The sequence below is a fragment of the Esox lucius genome, chromosome 3, assembly GCF_011004845.1.
Source record: "Esox lucius isolate fEsoLuc1 chromosome 3, fEsoLuc1.pri, whole genome shotgun sequence".
Lineage (NCBI taxonomy): Eukaryota > Metazoa > Chordata > Actinopteri > Esociformes > Esocidae > Esox > Esox lucius.
The window spans coordinates 17,205,062-17,218,747 of NC_047571.1; the positions used below are offsets into that span (position 1 = coordinate 17,205,062).

Sequence of the window (13,686 nt, forward strand, 5' to 3'; positions counted from 1 at the left end):
TTTAATGGCATTGCTAAAACTCCCTTTCGGCTACTAGAGATACACTGCATAAGAGGCAGTACAAAAGGGAGACCTCTGTACCAGAGACACACCCCTATAGTTTCTGTTACCAAGATGAAAGAATCAAGATTGAAAAAGTCTTGCAAAATATACTCATTTATACAGGACAGTTTAAAAACATTGAAATACTGTACAATTAGAATAATCTTCCTATTAACAACAAATGATAAACACCTGTAATTTCCAAAGCCTTGGACCACAATAAAATAAGACTTAGTTGGTCCACCCATACATTTGGATTGTATAAATATCATATTTCTTTTCTACACCAACATGAATCTTGTGACTAAACATGATACAAGATATCTTTTCCTTTCTAGACAAAGGCTGTAGGCCTACAGCCCTGTGCTTTATGAATGTACTGTAGTGTTCACTTCTGTCCCTCTGATCTCTGTCTGCGGATCAGGTCAGCATACAGCCCTCCTTTGCTAAGCAGTTCAATGTGAGTTCCAGCCTAGAAAGAGAAAATATACCTGTTAGACATACAACAACAGAACCAGATTGTCTAGTGCAAAATTGCTATACGGTACAGCATTACACTGGTTAGGTCGCACAAATACAAAATGCACCTAGATACATAAGTAATACATATTTGCTGGTAAAGAAATGTAGTGGCTAAAAAGCTATTTACTATCATGTCAGTGACGAGAAAATGATTGGTAAGCGTGTCCAACATCTGGACAAGAACAACGACGGGACAAACGAAAACGTGTCTCTGCTCCCCTGTGCTACAGCTGCCCCCTCACCTCTAAGATGCGCCCATTGCTCATGACACAGATGAGGTCGGCCCTCTGGATGGTGCTGAGCCTGTGGGCAATGATGAGCACGGTGCGTCCTATTGTGGCCTTGTCCAAAGCCTCCTGCACCACCCGCTCCGACTCTGCATCCAGGGCACTGGTGGCTTCATCCAGGATCAGGATGCTGGGGTTCTTAATGAGGGCGCGAGCAATGGCAATACGCTGCTTTTGGCCCCCGGACATAGTCACTCCTCGCTCACCTGTGTGTCGGTAGAGATACAGTGTTCTATGATAGTGTGTACTGTTTAAGCATGTTCACTGTGTTAACTTTGCAGATGTTAAAAGGCCTTTATAAATAGCAATGAGCTTGTGTGCCTGGGGTCATTCTTTGTATACTATTATTGTATTTACGATGTGCTGAGCCATTCTGGGAGATAAAAAAAAAAGAATTCCCTTGCAAATGTTTTGTCACTTACCAACCAATGTGTTGTATCCATCTGGAAAGCCTGTGATGAAGCGGTGGGCGTTGGCCTGCTTGGCAGCATGGATTACCTCAGCATCAGTGGCCTCTGGCTTACCAAAGCGAATGTTTTCCATCACGGAGGAGCAAAACAGAACAGGCTCCTGAAAGCAAGTGAGGAAAATGTACACAAACAAACAATTTTTTTGTACCATTTTGACAAAAAGGTCATGTCATACTCAGGATAACAACCAAGCATACATTTATAGAAACAAGAAAACAGCTAGCCAGATATATCTCAAGAGTAGCCCTCTTGAGATTCGAACCCGGGTCGCCCATATGAAAGGCTATGTCGTTAAGTACTACACCACAGAGCTGTACATTTGCAAGGTGTCAGTATAGCCTCTTGCCTCTATCCTGAACAAATCCTCTTTTGCCACTGGCCATTTTAACAGTTAATTGGCCATTCGTGAATGATATTGATACAGTTAAACTGACTAACGTTTCTACACTAAGTTTACCTCCACCACAAATAATGTCTATATATGGCGTTTGCCACTGGCTGTTTTAACAGCGTATTAGCCAGTAATAAGATTTACCGGTGTCTACTTACTGGAATAGTCATAAGAATTGAGCAATTGTTAGCGAGTCTGCCAAAGCTATTTCTTTCATGGCAAAATAACTTACTTTTTTTCTTTCATTTGTGAATGACATTGATACAATAACTATCAATAAAGGTGACGATAACTAACTTTTTCATCAAGTGAAAAGATGAGATAATTGTGAAATCTACCAGAAATAATTAATAAATATCATTGTTCTCAATAGATTAGAACTCAGGTCTTCCACATGAGAGACACTGTCTTTAACCACTACGCCACGTCATTATACGTTTCAGCAATCGCTAGACTCCATTGAGGATTGTGTTAAACTGACTAACATTTCTTATTAAGATTACCTCCACCATAGCATCTATGTACTGTATGGCTTTTGCGAATGGCCGTTTTAACAACTTATTAGCCAGTAATAGGCTTACTAGTATTTACTAACTTCCTAGGAATAATCTTAAGAATGGAACAATTGCTAGCGAGACTGAAGATAAACATTTCCATGCCAGAAACAGTCGCAATATAACCGTATAGAGTTTCAGTTAAGGCTTACTATAATGTAACTATTGTATGTTGTAGCCAGCAAATGTGTTTGTCTATCCTGACCCAAAACGCATGCACGGATGCGTACTTTGAAAATCCACCAGAAACCATATAACCGTAAACTGTTTTATTTCAGGCTTACTATAATGTAGATTCTGACGGTTTTAGCCAGAAAAGTTTTCATCTATAGGGAATAATTCATAATGCATACTTCACTTCGCCTTTGAGGAGATACGAACACTGTACCTATAGTTCACAGGTCCCCTTCTGTAACCACTACACTATTCAACAAGGGGTAGTCAGTCAGTCACTCAGTCACTCAGTAAGAAACATTCGCTCTTCTTGGCTGGCTCCGCTTAAGCGGTCCGGCAAAAAACACAATATTTCCTGAAAAACATAAAGCTATGAGTTGAACGATTATCCTACGATATTTACCTGACTGATGAATCCAATGACTTGTCCTCTGAGCCATGATGGGTCCAGGGTCCGGATATCCAGGCCATCCAACATTATAACACCACTGCTGGGGTCATAGAAGCGCTCTAGCAAAGAAGCCACGGTGGACTTTCCTGTAGTGTAAGAGCCATAACTGGAGTCATTTTATAAATACTGTTGTGAAACTGTATAAGTTAGTTTTTTTTATATAATGGCTAATAATATACAATAAATAAGTAGATTGCTTTAGAATATCTACTTGCCAAAGTGTTACTTTACTGTTAATGTTTTAACATGTAACATCTTGAAACCGTAAACCAGAGTTTGGTCTGATTTATATAATCATACTTTATCCAGGTTGTGTTAATATATTACTATTTTTATCTTTGTATATAATTAGGTACCACATTTTCAGGTAGGAACAAAAACACATTATTGACTAATTAGGTGTACATTGAGACATTACCTCCTCCTGACTCTCCAACAATAGCAACAGTCTTACAGGGGGGGATGATGAGGTTGAAGTTTTTCAAGATTGGTTGGCCAGGTCTTGTTGGGTAACTGTGACAAAACAAAGAAAATAAATCTAATATTTCTAAGGTGTGTTTTGGAACTTTTGGGGCAGTTGCAAGGGGGGGGCATCTTGAAGAAGCACGTTTTGCTATGCCTGCTTTAAACAATCTATTAAGTGGGCAATCTTTTGAGTCATTTAGTTGTGGTTTCCCTCATCAGAGATCTAAGGCATTTGGCTTTCAATTGAAATTGTTTGTCTGTAAAACCCAGTGATATGCTGCTGTTTATATTCATTTGGCTAACACCTTTGATTTAACTACTTGACTGAACTATTTCTCTGACCATGTATAATTCAAATCTGAGAGCCTGCTCAAGGTTTGTATTCAAGTCTGCCCATTCTTCCCAATCAGCCAATAAAATTCAAATATTGAACAAGCAACTACAATTAGACAGTCATGATAATTTAGAGGTACATTTCCAACATCTGTGTTCTTTGTGACATCCTGACGTGTTCTTGCCTGAAAGTGATATTCATGAAGTCCACCCGTCCTGTCAGGGACTTTGCAGGAATACGGCCTCCCCCTGAAAGTGGAATGCTAGGCTCCGAAGACAGGTACTCGAAAACACGTGCCCCAGAGCTCAGGCCTCTCACCATCTGGAAAAAAGGATAGGTTCTAGAAGTTGCTTACAGCCATATTAACTGAAAACCTAAGCACACTTTAATACATGTGCCAAAATGAAAAACCTGAAGGTCATTCAAATGACAAGTGGAAACATAACAATTGTAGCTAGGCGTATTTGCCATTCTGTTTTACTTTTCATACTATATGCATTTTTAATCAGGGTGAGACTGGCCTACTCCAACTTTAACTTCCATTTATTTGTATTCACATTTGTATTCTACTCAAGTAGGAACATCATGGTTGTGGGTTTCAGCTGAACACTTTACGATGCTCTGGATGAGAGCATCAGAAAAAAAACAGCAATTGTTAACAACATTATTATTAGAGTTGTTGTTTTATTGCTGACATTTTGACCACTGTTGTTGCCATGTATAATTTGATAATATACCCAGTTTAACTTGCAATGTCAATAAAGTGTATTTAATTGAAAATGAATTGTGAAAGTTGTATAGTGTAGGGTACAGAAAAAGACACTAACCTAGGCAAACAGCGAAGGTGATGTGTTTTGTGAAACCTGACTAATTAATAGAGTAATGTATAAATGTTATAGTTAATTCATATAATTAATTGTACTAAACTCACTTGGCCAAACAGGATAGAGATGCTGGCCAGTGACCTGAGAAAAACAACGAAACTAAAGGTAAAATACTCACTTAAATTCACTTAATGTACATTAAACACTTCCTTATGGAAGCATTTGAAAAGTTATGGATCACCCAAAATTGAATCTTGACAGTAATTTATTTACCTCTGAACCGTCTGTGAAGCCACCAAGAAAGACATGAGTTCACCTGGAGACATTTCATCACCCGCCATCAAAGACCCACCAGCAAAAATTGTGCCTAAAACAATGCCTGCAAGAAATTAAATACTTTAGTCGTACATTCTGGAAAGTTTCACTCCCTGTACATGGCCATAGAGACCTTTTGTGATTTATTTTGCATGACATTTGATTATTAATGTACTCATTATTGAACTGGTAGTCTTAGCCATGTATGCATGCCAGTAATAGCTGTACCTGGCTTAGAAATTTAACAGAGCAGTTGTTAACAGAGCAGTTATTCCTTATAGTACCTTAATTACTACAAGGTCTGTTGACAATTCCTGATTAAATGTTCCTGCATGGTTAATTGACACTGTCACAAGTCTTCCATTTCAGGATATAACTGCCTGAGGAGAAAAGGCTTAATTGGGCTCTTGTATTGAACCTGATTGATTTCTGACTGACTCTCTCAACAACTCCTCGTCATTTATCTAGAAATTCCCTATTACAATGATAAAAGGAACTCACAGTTCAGGACTATATTTGACATTCCTTGGAAAACAGCTATCCCTGAGCCTAAAGATTCATTCATTTCGCAAGACTTATCCACTTCCCAGGCATATAACCTGCAAAACAGAAACAGTAACACACAATCACTCCAGCAGGCACTGATATTATGAATGTTTTAAAAGAGATCAATATTATACTTGATTATGTCTATATCCGGACTTCCACTGATTGTCACTCACTGCATTTCTCGCTCCTCCATAGCGAAGGCTTTCACTGTCCGCACATTGCCAAGGGCCTCATCCGCCACCCCTGTAGCTTTTGATACCTACACACCCACATACCGTACTTTATTCTTAAACCAGACAGCCAACACCTATGGTCAGCACAATTATCTATGCTGTAGCTCTGACAAACTCAGTAAAATTAGTCCACACTATATTTTTTCTAATGTGTTTCAGAGTGAGAAGAAGTGTTACCTGTTCCTGAGCCAATCGAGACAGCCTGCGAAGGAATGAGCCAATCAGAGCCCCAGCACCCACTAGGCAGGGAAGTATCACCACTGTCATACCAGTGAGTTTAGGAGAGATGAGATAGAGAGACACGAAACACCCAACCGTCTGAGTTACACTCCGCAGGCCCTGCAGAAGAGTAAAACGAGCAAGGTCATTAGATTTTCCTCTTGTGGCCTTTCTTTAGATGGGAGCAAAAGTTATAAAATGAAAGATAATGAGGGGGGGGGTATTGAATAGGTGCAGTTAATGTAATTAAAAAGTCCTTAGGGGACCCCAATGGCAATAGGTCTTTATTGTGTTTTAATCCTTAATAACATGTTATATAATGTTGACTCCTGAACTACTTCTAATTATCCAATACATGACTGTGTACCTGAGAGATGACCAGTTTGAAAGAGGACTTGAACTCCTGAATATCACCAGTCAAACGGTTCACTAGCATGCCAGTCCTGTTGGCATCAAAGAAGGCTACATCTTGCCTGAAGCAAAAATGTAAGTCTTGTTTAAGCAATAAGTGACAGTTGAACAGGGGTTAAAGACTACTGTCAAGAGACATCAAATAAGTTACTATACTGAATAGATGAATACTGGTGTATTGTAACAATTGCTTTCAGTAAAGATACAACTGCAACTGTGTATACCTTAGTAAAGACTGAAAAAGTGTCTTCCTCATGTCTGCTGCTACTCGCTCCCCTACCCTGGAAAGGAGGATGATGTAACCACTAGTCAGCAGACCCTACAGCAAAGACAAAGAGTACATGACTGTATCTTTTACTATATTATTCAGAAATACATTATTCAATCAACAATAAAATGTAATGTTATCATGTAAGACAATTCATTTCTGACAAGGCAACATACTTGTAGACCATACAATCCCAGCAACTTCAGAGCAGGTCCCCTCATCTCTCTCATGTAATCTCCAGTATGTTCTCTCATGTAACGTGCCACTATGTTCACCAGATTGCCCAGCATCAGAGGAATTTGAATATTCAAGATTGCAGCACCAAAAGCAAGCTGGAAAACAAACGTGAATGGTTAAGTAAACTCAAATTTAGTGGGTCTGAAATCATTTAACATTCCAACATTGGGAAATGAAATCCAATAATACCAACCCAAACGGGAGTTAGGCCTATATACGCTGTTGCCCAAACATCAGACTGATCTCTTTGTTCCCATGGAATATCTGTCTTTAACAAGTCACCTGAGATATTGTAATCATTTCAACAAGCAGTAATGTGCTTACAGGTTGTCTATGCAGTTTGTCTTAACAATTGGCAAATATTAACAACAAATTTCCCTCACAATTAGTAAATAATATTTGAGGTTCAGGATTTATGCTGTCATTGTATTTGAAAATACAGCCAGGAAATACTGTACAAATGCAGAATCATATGTAGACCAATGCCTTGAAAGTTGTGTTAGGCCTAATAGTCTAACTCATACCAAGGGGTATTTGATCCTACACAAGGACAACATGTCAAGTAGATTCTTATGACATTTTATTCAACATTTAGACTTGATTTGGGAATTTTTATGTAAAAAACATTTTAGAGACCATGCCACAAACTGTTTGCCCTGCTACCATCAGGCAGGTGGTACAGGTCTCTTTGCCCCCATACCAGCAGGCTCAGGAACAGTTTCGTCCCATCTACTGTAACCCTGCTGAACTCTGTGACCCATCACTAACCAGACCCCACCTCCACGTCTCAGGGACCTTGTAGCACTACTCCCTTTGTACTACCGGTCTCTGACGCAGCCTTGCAAAGTCTGATACAGTAGTTTTCAGTTGTTCCAGGTGCGTGTCTACCTCAGGGACCTCACTGCTGCTATCCCAGCATTTCAGTTGCACATGCCACCTTGCTCCTTCAATTTGCCTTGATTGCACACTTAGATTTGCCATCATACTTGCATTTTTCAGTTGTTTCATATGCATATCTACCTCGGGACCACATTGTTGCCATGTCTGCACATGCTATCTTACACCTTCAACTTGCCTCATTGCACATTGAGAATTGCCATTTTAACCTGCACAACTATTATCCCACTAACATACACTATACTTGTACTATATTTTCTGCCCTCCTCTAATTTGCCTTATTTGCACATTTAGTATTGCCATTTGTACTGCATTTGCTTCCTTTGCACATATATATACATTCCACTTGTACTACACATATACATAATACTTGTACATTTTCTGCCCTCTTCTATTTGCACTTCTGGTTAGATGCTAACAGCATTTCGTTGTACTGTACTTGTACTTGTTCAATGACAATAACATTGAATCTAATCTAACCAGAATGTAAGAATTACTGTCTCATGTTCTGTAGTGGCCTACAGTGGGGAGAACAAGTTTTTGATAACCTGCAAAATCAGCAGTGTTTCCCACTTACAAAGCATGTAGAAGTCTGTCATTTTTATCATAGGTACACTTCAACTGTGAATGACGGAATCTAAAACAAAATTCGGACTTTCAGCTCCCTCCAAAGATTTTCTATTGGGTTCAGGTCTGGAGACTGGCTAGGCCACTCCAGGACCTTGAGATGCTTCTTACGGAGCCACTCCTTAGTTGCCCTGGCTGTGTGTTTCGGGTCGTTGTCATGCTGGAAGACCCAGCCACGACCCATCTTCAATGCTCTTACTGAGGGAAGGAGGTTGTTGGCCAAGATCTTGCGATACATGGCCCTGTCCATCCTCCCCTCAATACGGTGCAGTCGTCCTGTCCCCTTTGCAGAAAAGCATCCCCAAACAATGATGTTTCCACCTCCATGCTTCACAGTTGGGATGGTGTTCTTGGGGTTGTACTCATCCTTCTTCTTCCACCAAACACAGCGAGTGGAGTTTAGACCAAAAAGCTCTATTTTTGTCTCATCAGACCACATGACCTTCTCCCATTCCTCTTCTGGATCACCCAGATGGTCATTGGCAAACTTCAGATGGGCCTGGACATGCGCTGGCTTGAGCAGTGGGACCTTACGTGTGCTGCCGGATTTTAATCTATGATGGCATAGTGTGTTACTAATGGTTTTCTTTGAGACTGTGGTCCCAGCTCTTTTCAGGTCATTGACCAGGTCCTGCCATGTAGTTCTGGGCTGATCCCTCACCTTCCTCATGATCATTGATGCCCCACGGGGTGAGATCTTGCATGGAGCCCCAGACCAAGGGAGATTGACCGTCATCTGGAACTTCTTCCATTTTCTAATAATTGCGCCAAGTTGTTGCCTTCTCACTAGGCTGCTTGCCTATTGTCCTGTAGCCCATCCCAGCCTTGTGCAGGTCTACAGTTTTATCCCTGATGTCCTTACACAGATCTCTGGTCTTGGCCATTGTGGAGAGGTTGGAGTCTGTTTGATTGAGTTTGTGGACAGGTGTCTTTTATGCAGGGAACGAGTTCAAACAGATGCAGTTAATACAGGTAATGAGTGGAGAACAGGAGAGCTTCTTAAAGAAAAACTAACAGGTCTGTGAGAGCCGGAATTCTTACTGGTTGGTAGGTGATCAAATACTTATGTCATGCAATAAAATGCAAATTAATTACTTATTTTAGATTCCGTCTCTCACAGTTGAAGTGTACCTATGATAGAAATGACAGACCTCTACATGCTTTGTAAGTAGGAAAACCTGCAAAATCAGCAGTGTATCAAATACTTGTTCTCCCCACTGTAGTTGTTGAGCAGTCTTAACCCATAAAATTACCATAACCTAAGTAACTCACCACAACAGCACCAAGAAGGCTAAACAACTGGGGTTTGACAAACTCCCACAGGATATTCCAGTCAAATTCAGGCTCGGTTTCTTTGGCTTGAAGCTCCAGTAGAATGTTGTTGTTTACATCTGCTTGGCAATATGCTACATTGCCAAGTAAGCGAGCAGAGAGAGTAAGAACCAGTGGCCCCAAGATAAACTGAAGCCCCCCCCCCCATGGCAATCGTATTTTCCTGCAGGAAGATTGGCGGACTGTTCTTTGAGCCAGACCCCAGATATGTCCAGCAATATTACTAGGCTGTCCAGAGGCTTTGCCTGCGCTGACACATTGTGATGTGTACAGCCGTAATCTGAAACAAAAAAGAAACAGTGTTGGGTTTCAAAGGTTAAATACTTACTCTAGACCAGGCATGGGCAACTGGCAGCCCGTGGGGCGCATGCGGCCCTCACCCCCTCTTTGTGTGGCCCTCAGATTAATTTAGAAAACAGTAAAAGCAAATTTGCACACAAAAAAAATAGATTTTTTTTTTTATATATATCACGTTTGACCTAGTATTGCAACCAAAATATATGCTGGAAACAAAACATGAAATAGACTTTTGTTGCATGTTTACATATAAAACTGTAATTTCAGGGTCTCAGAAAGCTGCTGTGATGTCTTTCTAAGTGTCGCTGAGTGTGTGCTGATGTTTGAGCTATAAAATACTTGTTGATACCTATTACAGAAGTCTCTGTATAAGCAAAAATATGAAAGTAGTGAAAACAGCCAAAAAAACTATAGCGTTCAAAGAGTTAACGCATTTAATAACATGGCAGCGGCACTGAGTCCCGGGAGAGATGAGAAGAGCGGGAAAATGCCAGGTTGGTCAATATTTAAAAACTGCCCAGATATATGTTAACTAGAATCACACCTAGTGTACTTTGAATGCATTTGTTAATAATTATATACAATACATGGACGTGTGTGTGTGGGTGTGTGTTCCAAGTAAATCTGCAGCCCCCTGATGACCAGTACATAAATTAACTGGCCCCCACCACCATTCAAGTATCCAATCCCTGCTCTAGACGATATTAGACAGTCTATGTTATTAGTTTGATCTTGTGCAAGTCTGAGAAAAATGTATAACATTTGGTGAGCGATAACTTGAGTTGCGGGGACCTTGTTGCACTACTCCCTTTGTACTAACCATCTCTAAATCCTGTTTGCACATGCTACCTTACTCCTTCAATTTGCCTCAATTGCACATTCAGTATGGCATTTAGAATTGCCATTTGTACCCGCACAACTATTAACCCACTTGTAACACTCACTACAAAGGTGCTGGTCATAAAATTAGAATATCATCAAAAAGTTGATTTATTTCAGTAATTCCATTCCAAAAGTGAAACTTGTATAATGTATACATTCATTCTACACAGACTGATATATTTCGAGTGTTTATTTCTTTTAATTTTGATGATTATAACTGACAACTAATGAAAACCCCAAATTCAGTATCTCAGAAAATTTGAATATTGTGAAAAGGTTCAATATTGAAGACACCTGGTGCCACACTCCAATGAGCTAATTAACCCAAAACACCTGCATAGGGCAAGACACAAAAGGTCATAGCTAAAGAGGCTGGCTGTTCACAGAGCTGTGTCCAAGCACATTAATAGAGAGGCGAAGGGAAGGAAAAGATGTGGTAGAAAAAAGTGTACAAGCAATAGGGATAACCACACCCTGGAGAGGATTGTGAAACAAAACCCATTCAAAAATGTGGGGGAGATTCACAAAGAGTGGACTGCAGCTGGAGTCAGTGCTTCAAGAACCACCACGCACAGACATATGCTAGACATGGGTTTCAGCTGTCGCATTCCTTGTGTCAAGCCACTCTTGAACAAGACACAGCGTCAGAAGCGTCTCGTCTGGGCTAAAGACAAAAAGGACTGGACTGCTGCTGAATTATGTTCTCTGATGAAAGTAACTTTTGCATTTCCTTTGGAAATCAAGGTCTCAGAGTCTGGAGGAAGAGAGGAGGGGCACAGAATCCACGTTGCTTGAAGTCCAGTGTAAGGTTTCCACAGTCAGTGATGGTTTGGGGTGCCATGTCATCTGCTGGTGTTGGTCCACTGTGTTTTCTGAGGTCCAAGGTCAACGCAGCCGTCTACCAGGAAGTTTTAGAGCACTTCATGCTTCCTGCTGCTGACCAACTTTATGGAGATGCAGATTTCATTTTCCAACAGGACTTGGCACCTGCACACAGTGCCAAAGCTACCAGTACCTGGTTTAAGGACCATGGTATCCCTGTTCTTAATTGGCCAGCAAACTCGCCTGACCTTAACCCTATAGAAAATCTATGGGGTATTGTGAAGAGGAAGATGTGATACACCAGACCCAACAATGCAGAAGAGCTGAAGGCCACTATCAGAGCAACATGGGCTCTCATAACACCTGAGCAGTGCCACAGACTGATCGACTCCATTCCACGCCGCATTGCTGCAGTAATTCAGGCAAAAGGAGCCCCAACTAAGTATTGAGTGCTGTACATGCTCATACTTTTCATGGTCATACTTTTCAGTTGGCCAACATTTCTAAAAATATTTTTTTTGTATTGGCCTTAAGTAATATAATTTTCTGAAATACTGAATTTGGGATTTTCATTAGTTGTCAGTTATAATCATCACAATTAAAATAAATCATTTGAAATATATCAGTCTGTGTGTAATGAATGAATGTAATATACAAGTTTCAGTTTTTGAATGGAATTACTGAAATAAATCAACTTTTTGATGATATTCGAATTTTATGACCAGCACCTGTACTTAATACTTCTACATTTTCTGCCCTCCTCTATCTGCCTTAATTGTGCATTTAGTATTGCCATTTGTACATTCCACTTGTAATATACATATACTTAATACTTTCTGCCCTCTATTTGCACTTCTGGTTAGATGCTAACTGCATTTCGTTGTTCTGACAATAAAGTTTAATCTAATCTTGTTGGTGGACTGGAGGTCACATATAAAATGTAGTTTTTAATCAATAAGATATATACATTTCAGGACCCAAAGAATAGCCCACATTTCCTTTTGGTGATGATGCCACCTTTGAATTTGGAAAAGAACGAGGTCACTGAACCTCAATTTTGTGACACTGAAGGAGCAGGCAGTTCAGTTGCCCCTCATTGTAGGTCAACTAACAGTAAAAAAAAAAACATGTTACAACACCACGTGAACAGTGAATAAATAACACCACAACTTCGAAACGGACTTGGACTAAAATAGTTTATCGATTATATTAGAGCAAAGTCTTTAGATAGATAGACAGATAGGTAGCTAGCTAGCTAGCCTGACAACCATGCATTTCATCTGTTTAGCTGACTACCTCCCCCGGCATTAGCCAAATCGCCAGTTGTCCTACCGTGGCTGTCTCCAAATATCCTGTGTTTTATTCAAGCGGGAGTAGAGGGGGCGCACCGGTGCAGTATTGCTTACTCTGTTACAAAGTAAGTGAAACATATTTTTAGACCTTTTCACGGAAAGGTAGCACAATTCCAAGAACAAGAGCGCTTAGCTCAGAAGGGTACAAGGTAGAACAAACAAGCGAGCTGCCATGACACTATCCCAGAATGCATCTCATTCATTGACATTAATGGGTACGTTCGACTGGTAGCTAAAGTCACCGACTAGGTTCAAACCTACAAACTGTTTGTACTAGAATGCAAATGTACTGTTATTATATAATATTTTCTGTTTCTACGCTAGGACACGAGAATGACTGATTGCACCATAAAACACAACAAAGAAAGTGTATGCTGTTTAAATGCTATGAAATGCTATTAATTGACGATCTTTGAAATTAAATCCCTGCGTCCCACCTTTACAGGTGGAAGCTGCATGGTGAACTTGGGGTAACAGGGTAATGTCACCCCATTTAAAAAAATTAAGTTAACATTTCCTTTGTCTAACACTAATCTTGAGAAACAAAAATATCCTTTCTTTCATCAAGTCATTTATAGGTATGTTGATTCATTATCGATGAATACATACATCCACTTATATGATTTATAAATACATCCACTTGTTTAGAGAGAAACATGTTAATGAGTAAAGTAGTAATATGTTATGTTGGTATGTTAGAGGGGAAGATGTCCCCTTTCCAAAGGAGTGCT

General features: G+C 40.0%; 1 protein-coding gene across 1 annotated transcript; it reads right to left on the minus strand.

Moving 5' to 3' along the window:
* Window positions 1–140: 140 nt before the first annotated feature.
* On the minus strand, window positions 141–13,187 carry abcb8 (ATP-binding cassette, sub-family B (MDR/TAP), member 8). Its single transcript, XM_010886010.2, has 16 exons — window positions 12,936–13,187; window positions 9,543–9,882; window positions 6,686–6,841; window positions 6,466–6,560; window positions 6,198–6,303; window positions 5,789–5,950; window positions 5,552–5,637; window positions 5,331–5,428; window positions 4,788–4,893; window positions 4,622–4,655; window positions 3,875–4,011; window positions 3,310–3,404; window positions 2,844–2,977; window positions 1,274–1,421; window positions 807–1,057; window positions 141–514 (listed from the first exon to the last, which is right to left on the minus strand). The coding sequence occupies exons 1-16, from the start codon at window positions 13,031–13,033 to the stop codon at window positions 431–433; spliced, it is 2,130 nt and encodes a 709-aa protein (XP_010884312.1). The 5' UTR covers window positions 13,034–13,187; the 3' UTR covers window positions 141–430.
* Window positions 13,188–13,686: the final 499 nt, after the last annotated feature.

Bases quoted from the DNA above. Each gene is read 5' to 3' on its own strand.
- abcb8 (XM_010886010.2), bottom strand. From the start codon at position 13,033: ATGTTTCACTTACTTTGTAACAGAGTAAGCAATACTGCACCGGTGCGC. The intron at 6,304-6,465 runs GTATACACAGTT...TTTTTGCTTCAG, and splicing joins CTTTTTCAGTCTTTACTAAG to GCAAGATGTAGCCTTCTTTG. The intron at 5,951-6,197 runs GTACACAGTCAT...ACTCTTCTGCAG, and splicing joins TCAAACTGGTCATCTCTCAG to GGCCTGCGGAGTGTAACTCA.